Source organism: Rhamphochromis longiceps, linkage group LG13, assembly GCF_057381845.1.
Source record: "Rhamphochromis longiceps isolate RC_006_pf linkage group LG13, R_longiceps_female_GT1.1, whole genome shotgun sequence".
Taxonomy (NCBI): domain Eukaryota; kingdom Metazoa; phylum Chordata; class Actinopteri; order Cichliformes; family Cichlidae; genus Rhamphochromis; species Rhamphochromis longiceps.
Window position 1 is genome coordinate 27,199,514 of NC_140569.1, and position 10,819 is coordinate 27,210,332.

General features: G+C 38.3%; 2 protein-coding genes across 3 annotated transcripts; one reads left to right on the plus strand and one right to left on the minus strand.

The window, feature by feature from the left end:
* Positions 1 to 1,647: 1,647 nt before the first annotated feature.
* On the minus strand, positions 1,648 to 7,126 carry LOC146656016 (coiled-coil domain-containing protein 106-like). The gene is made up of 5 exons (XM_085427610.1): positions 6,805 to 7,126; positions 6,264 to 6,422; positions 3,889 to 4,089; positions 3,598 to 3,606; positions 1,648 to 2,574 (listed from the first exon to the last, which is right to left on the minus strand). The coding sequence occupies exons 1-5, from the start codon at positions 6,938 to 6,940 to the stop codon at positions 2,261 to 2,263; spliced, it is 819 nt and encodes a 272-aa protein (XP_085283736.1). The 5' UTR covers positions 6,941 to 7,126; the 3' UTR covers positions 1,648 to 2,260.
* On the plus strand, positions 7,076 to 10,441 carry LOC146656017 (uncharacterized). Of its 2 annotated transcripts, XM_085427609.1 has the most exons (5): positions 7,076 to 7,199; positions 7,366 to 7,542; positions 9,173 to 9,280; positions 9,399 to 9,606; positions 9,796 to 10,441. In XM_085427609.1, exons 2-5 carry the CDS (start codon positions 7,367 to 7,369, stop codon positions 10,258 to 10,260), a joined length of 957 nt encoding a protein of 318 aa, XP_085283735.1. In that variant the 5' UTR covers positions 7,076 to 7,199; position 7,366; the 3' UTR covers positions 10,261 to 10,441. The 2 variants fall into 2 exon arrangements, with proteins under 2 accessions (XP_085283735.1, XP_085283734.1); XM_085427608.1 differs by lacking the exons at positions 7,076 to 7,199; positions 7,366 to 7,542 and having other exon boundaries at positions 9,154 to 9,280.
* The last annotated feature ends 378 nt before the right edge of the window (positions 10,442 to 10,819 follow it).

Sequence of the window (10,819 nt, forward strand, 5' to 3'; positions counted from 1 at the left end):
GTTCCCTGAGGGAAGCAGGTTGAAGCAGGTGGAACAGGTTAAAATTAGTTCTCAGCGTGGGAACTGACCCCGGTAATGTTTGTTTCTCTGCTGAGGCAGTGGGAGGAATAGATGTCCATCAGGGAGGGCAGCCGATGATCTTCTGTGCTGCGCTGACTGCTCTCTGAAGCCTCACTCTATTCGCCTTAGTGTATCTGCCGTACCATACTGTGATGCAGTATGTCAGCAGGTTCTCTATGGATGAGCGGTAGACGGTCAGCAGCAAGTTGGAGTCCAGCTTGTACTTCCTGAGAACCCTCAGGAAGTGCCGTTGGGCCTTTTTGATGACCGCTGTGATGTTGTCTGTCCAGGAGATGTCAGCAGAGATGAGGAGCCTGAAGGTGTGGACCCTCTTGACACACTCCCCGTTGATGTATAGGGGGGCTAAGTCAGTGCTGTGCCTCCTGAAGCCGACAGTGACCTCTTTGGTTTTCTTGGTGTTCAGTGGCAGGTTGTTCTCTGAACACCATGCTGCCAACTTCAGGACTTCCTCCCTGTAGGCTGCCTCGTCTCCCTTTGAGATGAGTCCGACTACCATGGTGTCATCAGCAAACTTCATGATGAGGTCGATGATGTGGGCTTGAACTGCAGTAGTGGCTATAGAGACAATACATAAGGGGGGTTAAGCACACAGGCCTGTGGGGAGCCAGTGCTCAGCGTGTGAGTGGAGGAGACATGAGGTCTGAGTCTCACAGTCGGGAGCCAGTTTGTAAAAAAGTCTTTTACCCAGGCACATGTGAGAAGGGGGAGGCCAAGAGTGACCAGTTGGATGATTATATTGAAGACTGAGCTGTAGTCCACAAAGAGCATCTGCACATAGCTTTGCCACTGGTCTGGGTGGCTCAGCACAGAGTGGAGGGCTATGGCGATGGTGTCTTCTGTGGATCTGTTTGCATGATATGCAAACTGTTTAGTGTTTGCACAAGTAATACCTCTGAGTCTAAAGCTTGGGCTACAGACTGCTCTAAATGCTCCATTACTGAAAATTTTCTTCTTCTTGTTTGGGCTCTATATGATGTCTTTGAGAGCAGAAATCCAAAATCTCTGTGATCATCTGAGGCACACAGCTTCAGCTGTGAATGCAGAAGCTCCACCTACCTGCTGTTCACATCTTTTGTTAGTAAGAGGCTGTCAGAGATATAAAGCAGCTTGTTTCAGACGGTGCACTGTGCACTGATGGGCTACACCAGGGCCCAATGAATAAATATCAAATGGTACCACTTTACAATAAGTCTCTCCTTATAGATGCTAATAAATAGTTTATAGCTATATTATTAATTAATCTGTAAATGCTTTATAAACCATTATTAATGGTTTATTATGCATTAGTTAAGGGTGAGAAAAAGAAAAAAAACTGACCGGTTTCTTGCCAAATAGTGAGCCAAATGTGTTCACCTATATATTTTATCTAGAGTTGCTATATTAAACATTTCAGACTAAGTTACTATCCTGTAAGCACAATCAGCATTTGTAAACATATTTTTTATCATATAAAATTGTACTTCATAAATGCATTATAAATATCCACAACTATCAATCGGAGCTTTGTTGTAAAGTGTAAAGCATAAAACCATTTATTAATGAATAATAAATATTTATAAATGCCACATGGGAGACTTATTGTAAAGTGTAAAGCATAAAACCATTTATTAATGACAAATAAACATTTATAAATGCCAAATGGGAGCCTTATTGTAAAGTGTAAAGCATGACACCATTTATTTATGACTACTAAACATTTATAAATGACAAAAGAGAGTTTTGTTGTAAAGTTTAAAACATGTCAACATTTATTTATGATCAACAAACATTTCTAAGTATTACTGGGCATTACTATAAAAAGTATAAAGCACCAACAGTTATTTAGCATTGCTAAACTTATATACAAGCCCTTTAAAGATAGCTAAAACTATATTAAGGAAACAAATCCCATCCCTAAATTCACCACTGGCATAAAACAAAGGAAAATTATAATAATTATAATATAATAAATTATTATACCTTAACTGAAACTGCACAGCTGTATTATTTACTCTACACACATTTATACAAATCAAAACATTAAAAAAAAAACAATAAAATAAACTAACAGGTAAATCTCTTAGTTGTGTGGAAACTCAACACATATGTGAACAGATCTTTGAAAAATGATTGGTTTTGCAGATCTTTTCTTCAGTTCAATATGCTCAAAAAACAAAACCACTTAGAACAAATTAGGGTTTCAGACAGATTTCCCTCTTCGAATTGGAAGCAAAGTACCAGCGGCCTTCATACTTTCTATTTTGTTTTTTACTTCATCACTGCCTTGAATTGCAGCCTCACATCGCTTAGCAAAAGCTAGTACCGTCTCTCCACTAGGCCTGTTGGACAGTAGCTCCTGGTAGACATTGGGGACCGCAATAGCAAGCTCCCCAACTGATGAAGTGGACACAACAGTGTTCCTGTCGAGCCCATGCTTCTGAAAAGCTTTGGTCATGGTCTTCGTCTTTGGAAATGTCTTGAGGAGGGATTTGTATCGCTGCACAATGTCATTTGCAGAGATGGGCAGTAACGCGTTACTGTAATCTGATTACTTTTTTCAAGTAACGAGTAAAGTAAGGGATTACTATTGCAAAATCGGTAATTAGATTACCGTTACTTTCCCGTAGGAACGCTGCGTTACTGCGTTACTAAAACCGTGATTTTTTTTGCGAGAATGTCTCATGACAGTGACGTAAGCAAGTGCGACGTTGGTGACAGCAGCTGTGTGCAGATCAACAATGGATAATATATCGAGTGCGGGAGAGAGTATGAGCGTGCAGCGTTTAAAGTGTGGAAGTACTGACCTTACTTTGAGTTTGATTCCATAAAAAGTGACAAAAACATTAGCGTCCATCGTGCGTGGGAAGAAAACTTCTTTTTACAGCGAAAAAAACCCCTAAACTTCCGAGCAAGCACCGAGTAGCTACGACGTGATGGGAAACTCACAGAGACACTCGCGCGGATTCTTCAACTGACCGCAGCACACCTACACCAGGGTAACCCTCCGCCTACCCTGCTCCTGCTTTACAGGTGAAAATAGAGCAAAAGGACCGCTGAGTCTTTGACTTTATTTATTTTCTGCTGTGTTTTACTTGCATCTGTTTGAAAGAGTGAGTGAAAACACAAAAAATATTTTATTTTATGTGCTGGAATGTGTAGAAAATAGGTTTAAATGTTAAACTAATTTATTCAAGTCAGAGAATGTAGCATATAATTAAATGTTTTGCTTGATGCATAAAGTTAAAAGATTAAAACTGATAAAACAAGTTAAAAAAAGAGACTTTTCCATTTGATTACATTTTGTATGATGGATTATGTAGAAAAAGTAGAATTGGGCTGAAAGATCTATCACTTTATCACCTCTTCAGGTTGTAAATCGTGTTTTTAAAAAGTAACTAAGTAACTAAGTAACTAAGTAATTAATTACTTTTGAAAATAAGTAATCAGTAAAGTAACGGGATTACTTTTTGGGGGGAGTAATCAGTAATTAATTACTGATTACTTTTTTCAAGTAACTTGACCAACACTGGTCATTTGGCGTTTGAACTAAAAATGAAAACAAAGCAAATAATTAGAAAAGCAAATGCTCAAAGCATACTAATCTATATATATATATATATCTCTATATCTCTCTATCTATCTATCTATCTATCTATCTATCTATCTACACACACACACAGATAGATAGATAGATAGATAGATATGTATATATGTCGTAGTGAACACAGAGTAATTTTTAGAACAAATTAAAATCATAATACTATCTTTTATGTCACATTTATAGTATCCTCTTCTGTAAAATCTTCTCTTCCAAAATCTTTTGCTCACCACGCTGCCGGAGCTTCTTCTGCTCCTTCTTGGGTTTCTTGGCTCTTGAATGCTTTTTGTTGTATTTGTGCTTTCGCTTCTTTGGGGATGAAGATGAGGATGACCACACAGACGATACAGATGAAGATGCGAAAGATGAATCTGAGTTTTCAGAAGCCTTCGAGGAAAATGGATCATTGAATGGTTCGTCTTTAGGTTGCTCTGCAGGATGTAAACAACAAAATGGCTGGTTTTAGAAACAAGTCCCCTGTTTTTCAATTACACAATTGATGATTTAGTAAGCTTATGTGCTTAAAGAGAATGAGGATTTTGTTATAGAAAATCATCATGTGAATAAGGTGTACATATATACACATACATATACATATATATATACACACATATATATTAGGGGTGCAACGATACACAAAATTCACGGTTCGGTTCGGTTCGATCCTTTGGTGTCACGGTTCGATATTTTTTCGATACAAAAAAAATGTTCATGCCTTTTTAATTTGTCATTTATTAAAATTATAAATATATATTTTAACTCAAAAGTACAGTTTTTAAATTTAACCCTAACCCTTGTGCGTGTTTTTTATTTTGACAGCGAATGTGCACCTGTGGACCACTTATGTGCAGCCCTGGTTATTTAGCTCGTCATATTGCAGCCACAGAAATTATTTTGTCCATGAAACCATAAAGCTGCACTTTCTTTTTGCCTCATAGTCTGATTTGTCATAACTTCTCCGTTTTGTGGTAAGCTTTTCTTTGGCTGTCACTTCTTCACCCTGACCTGTCTTATTTGGCTCAGCAGAACTAAAATATATATTCTGCTGCTTTTACACAGGCACTCACATAAGCTCAGCGATTCTCTGCGCGATCAACCTCTCACATGTTTAAGCTGCGGGAGATTTCACTTGTCATGTTTGCATATAAGCTAACGATTAATAAGACGATGTCAGAGGAATTGGTGCACAAATTATCATCACTCACAGGTCAGTGCTGTTGCTCTCTATACACAGTTCGCACGATTGCAAAGTGAAAGCAAAAAAACAAGCACAAATTCAAACACGATTTCAATATGTCACATATTGACAGTGGCTCACCGATGCCAATGACATAATTACCCAGCTACATTTCTGAAAGAATGCAAAAGCATTGACATATATTTTTCCTTCCTACAATAGCCCAACGGGCAGGGAAGAGATAGATTTTGGTAGCCCGACTGAAAAAATCGCTAGCCCCGGGACGTCGGGCTAGCGATATTGCAAGCCCTGTATCTGATTAAGGAACCATGCATCTTTGGAAAAGAGAGTTTATTACAGAGAAATGTCTCTTTCCAAAATAAAAGCTATACTATCCGCTTCTTCTGGGCTATATTCTCAGCAGCATATTAAACATATCAGGTCCCCATAAGGAGAATCCTGTGCTAACAGCTGTCTAAATGACTCGGCTAAAGTTAGTAGCATGCTTGTTGTTTTTGTCTTTGCACTAGGATGATGTCGGCGTAAATGTGCAGTCATATTCGTTGTGTTCCCACTAGTGCTTTCAGGTTAATCTCGTTGAAATGACCTTAACGCCACAACACGGCAAATCTCCGTTAACGAGCTACCGCCGATCGCCCCGTGCATGGGGCTAGACGGCCAACACGTTAACGAGCTAACTGCGCTAACACACTAGTTCCCACCCATGTAATTGAGCATTGCATGGCACATCCAACATACTGTTTTACTTTAGTCCATGACTCGCTTACCTTCAGGGTCATACGTCACATGAAAACCAAAATAATTCCAAACGCCAGATCTGAATGAGGGTGCGGGAGGTGCCCTGCGCTCTTCCTTCTGACTATGCTGTCTGTGTGGAGCGCTCAGTGGATCTGCGCTCGACAGTGCAGCCTAGGCGGAGTAGTCGAACGCAGATTCACTGAGCGCTCAACACAGACAGCATCGTCAGAAGGAAAGTTGATAAAATAAATTACAAATGTTGTATTGTTCGATACATATGCGTACCGAACCGAAAGCACTGTATCGAACGGTTCAATATCGATACGAATATCGTTGCACCCCTTATATATATATATATATACATACATACATATATATATAAAACCTATATTAATTCTGATTGTAAGGCTGTTACATTACTAGTTCAAGTTGGAGTTATGATCTTATGAACTATGAAATTGAATCAATCAAGTTAGACCTGGCTGAACTGAATTTGGAACCAGATCTCTTTAGGAATGAACTAGCACAACACTTAAAGTTAACTGACTAAAATCTTTTAATCAACACAATGACAATAAGGGAACTTCACTGGGATTGATAAATTATCTAATGTTTATTTGAAGACTGTAAAATAAAAACAATGTTCATGGAACAAGTCTAGTTTCATACTTGTAAGGGATGATAGCTGACTTCGGAGAAAATCTCTCTCTCCTTCCAGTTCTTCAATTCTCTTCTTTTGCCACTCCAGTTTCTCCTTAAGAAAAGTCAGTTTCTCTCGCTCCTTGTTAAGAAGGGCAGTTGCAGTAGGGGCAGGATTAGAAGAAGAATCTAAAGAACAAACAATTATTAAATTACAATACTAAAATAATTTATAATTTAAACTTGGGAAACTCAAATAAAATATTGATTAAAAACGGTTACAACTGGAATTTATAAAAAGCCACTTTGTAAAAATTATGTTATATACACCTGTGGTGGTTCAGGCATTTCTAAAACAAGGCAAATAATTCTTATGTGTACTGCCTTACCAGGGTGTTTAATATAAATTTAATGATGCACATAAACAAAACTAAAAATATACAACTAAGTGATATAAATCGTTTGGAATAACCAATAGTAATAGAGCTATTCACATGTTATGTGATGTTAGTTAGCCACTGTAGCTAGCAGCCAAATGGCTCGGTAGCTAGCTAGCTAGCATTATACTCACCTTCATGTCTAACTGCTGACGTCGTTGGCTTAGTGCAATCTAGATCATCCAGTCTCTGCTTTTTGTATCTCTTCGAACGTGTGCTAACTGTGTAAGTCGCAGACGCACACAAATTTTTATCTTCTGCTCCATCCATGGCGCAGCAACTTGAACGAGCGCCTTCAGTGTGTCTGTTCGTGCCCCTTTGGCTTGACCTTCCAGAGCGCTCCACTGCCTGTCGCGCTCTGAGAGGAGGGGCTTTCCTTAATAAAGTTAACTGTGATTGGATGGTTGTATAAGCTCCTCTGCGTTTAAATTAAATTTGTTTTCCCTCCCTTTGGCGGCAGAACATATTTCTTTAGCATGAATCCAGCGGGTTAGATCTACATAACAAAGTCGGAGATACATTATAACAGGTGAGACAATCCTCTTTTTTGCGTGGGACTATTTTTGATTATAGGGCTTGTTTTATATAGTATGTGAAGTTCTTTAACTCTGAACCGATTTGCACTAGACTCCCATAGAGTATTTTACGGTGTTTCGAGGTGATAATAAAATAAATTACTCATTTTTTCCCACCAGAATGTCTTTGGGAATGAGATTGCGCGCCAGAATAGAAGGAAAACAAACTAAATATAAGGCACTAAGGCTCATTAAATGGCTGCAGAAGAAACACCTGCTAAAAAAGAAGCTTAGATGTCCTGTTTGTCACCATAAGATAAAAATGATTTCCGTGGTGAAGAAAGACCAATATATGTGGTATCAGGGCTCTAGACTAACTTTTTGCCATGGGCGTACCGGTACGCCTAACTTTAAAAAGTTAGGCGTACCGGCACAAAAGTTAGGCGCACACAAATTTTATAATAATTTATATAATATAATGTGTTTTTCTGGATACACTGTGGTTTTTCAGCATTCAAAGATTGATGACACCGTGTCAGAGCACTGGCTATGAATTTCAGAAGGATCAGGCCTTAACTTAACAGAAAAGTTAGCAATAGTTCTTTTCCTATTACAGCTACATCCACTTCTGTCGTGCCCTGGCTGCTCACTAGGGCTGGGTATCATCACTGATTTCTATAATCCATTCGATTTCCGGTTTTCAAAGTCCCGATTCGATTCAACTTAGCCTCAGACAGTCAGAAATATTATAATTCTGATCATTTATCAGTACTGACTTCATCAGAATTGTGAACATCACAGCAGATGCCTTTGTGTGAAAGTAACTAAGAATAAAACACAGAAAAACATGAAGGAGATTTTCCTGGTCTGGCTTTTTATAGCAGATAACCTTAAAGATATTCTACAATGTTCTGCATATAAAGTTTAAATTTCTTCAGTATTGAACAACAGAAAAAATAGGCTTTCTTGTCCGAGGTCATTTAAGTGAAAAAAAGAAAAGAAAAAGACAGCAGCCACAGCGCTGTAAACAACGGTAGACTGGTGGGTAATAAGCGAATGAATAATACAGAAAACAGAGATTGGAGACGGGAAACTGTTCTTGAAGTACAGAGAGAGCTAGAGAGAGAGCTAGCTGTGCATGGAGTGTGATTTTAATAGTCGTGGAAGCAAAACGGCAAAATTCAGCTCGGTGAATTTTGGTTGGAGAGAGACAAAACCTGCAGCTCAGAATCAGCGCAAAAAGACGTAAACACAGCGCGGACCGGACGCATCAGATTCGCTAAGCTCCGACAGCGTGTCCGTCTGCGGGCCGTCGGGTGAGAAAGCCGAGAAAGACAAAGTTAATTCTGATGCGTCGGGTCCGCTCTGTGTTTACGTCTTTGTGTGGAGTCCGTGTACCTGCTCTCATTTGCTGTTTGGTTGTTGTTGAACTGGTTTTGTGAGCTTTAATCTGAGAATCTGGCGTTTCTGGCAAAACACAGTTATGTTTAAAAGTCGATTCAGGATTTAATGAATTGATATCGCTTTATTCAAGCTACTCACCTCCCACTTCCACCTGCACTTTCAACTGGACCACGGGCAATCAGAGAGGTCCTGCCCCTTACTATCTCTGATTGGTTTAGTCCACGATATGGGCAAAATGTGTGTCTGTTGTTGACCACAGGGAAGGTTGCAGATTTTTTTTTTTTTGCTACCCGAACATTTGGTCGCACAGGTGCAACCAAATATTTTTTTTAGTCGCACCACTGAAAAATTTGGTCGCATTTGCGACCAAATTGGTCGCACTCTAGAGCCCTGCGTATGTATAATGCATGATAATGTAGTGCATGTAGTAAATATAACAAAATATTTCGGTTATCAATGCAAGAGGGAGCATTAACCTCTTCTCATTATTATTTTCTTCATACTTAATTTTGTGATTATCTTTTCAATTAATGCTCTTGTTTAAGGGTCAATTTCTTTACTTAACTCATTGATATGTTCTCAGGTGCTGCAAAAGAGCAAGTCATAGGAAAGTTTCCAGAACAATTAGAACTAGCTCCCTCTTTGAGAAATCAAAAACATCTCTTTTCAGTTGGATGAAGTTCATTTACAGGTATATGTAGATGTAGACATTAATAGCAATGCACCTTTCATAATTGAACACCAATACGAGACTTGTGAAATAAAATTAGGGCCTCAGTAAGTAATAATTGCCTCAATTTCTATCACAGATTTTCACAAGGGCTCAGGCTCAGACAAATAGATATGATCGATGATGAAGTGGCTGGCAGCTCCAGAACACTAAGTAGCATGGCAAGACACATTCGACATGTTTGTATACGTGCAATTAAAAGACACAGAATAAACAATGGACACCGTCTTGGTGGTGACAGAGAATTTGTGGTTATAGATGAAAGCTGTCTCCGTCATCAGCGAAAGGTTGGTAAACTCTCAGACAGGTTTGTTAGAATCAATGCAGATCTGAATGTGTCCTCTAAACATGGAAACCTTTACCATAAGTAAAAAAAATTAGTAGAAGCAACCATCTTTTTGAATGTTTCTTTGTAGATATTTAATTTTATTCTTTTTAATTTTAATTCTGTTTAATTTTATTCTTTTTGTTTTCAGTATGCACGTGGACGCTTTGGAAATGCATGGAAAAGGAAGAAATGGGTATTTGGAATGATGGGAATTAAAGACAAAAGGCGAAGGCTCGTGTTAAAACTTGTTGAAAAACGATCAAGGCGCCACCTTGTTCCTCTGATCAGACAGCATGTTAAGTTGGGTAGTGCCATTATCAGTGATGAGTGGAGAGCCTACAAGAATGTTTTGACAAACATAGGGTACAGACATTACACTGTAAATCACAGCAGGTGGTTTGTAGATCCTCAATCTGGCAGTCATACACAGCATATCGAAAGGGTTTGGATGACCATCAAAGGACATGTCCGTAGACTAAGAGGAAATCGCACTGAGAAGTTGCTGGAGGAACACCTGATGGTTCTTGAGTGGTCATCTTGGCTTGGTTCGCGACACCCTGATGGACCACTGGGACGCTTATTTAAGGACATACAAAAAATATTTCCAGTTTGAACCAGTCTGGCATGAACTTTTTTTGGAGTGGGTGACTGTTTGGTGTTTTAAAAAACACATTTAATGTTACATGTGTTACTCTTACAATACATTTTTGACAGTAGTTAAATGTTATTTCAAGCACTGATTGTAATTTAGGTCTAAGTGTTATAAATGGTGACATTATACATTTAAGACTCACTTTTGGCAATTAAATGTTTATTAGTGATTAATAAATGTTGTTATGCTTTACACTTTACAATAAGGCTCCCATGTGGCATTTATAAATATTTATTATTCATTAATAAATGGTTTTATGCTTTACACTTTACAACAAAGCTCCGATTGATAGTTGTGGATATTTATAATGCATTTATGAAGTACAATTTTATATGATAAAAAATATGTTTACAAATGCTGATTGTGCTTACAGGATAGTAACTTAGTCTGAAATGTTTAATATAGCAACTCTAGATGAAATATATAGGTGAACACATTTGGCTCACTATTTGGCAAGAAACCGGTCAGTTTTTTTTCTTTTTCTCACCCTTAACTAATGCATAATAAACCATTAATAATG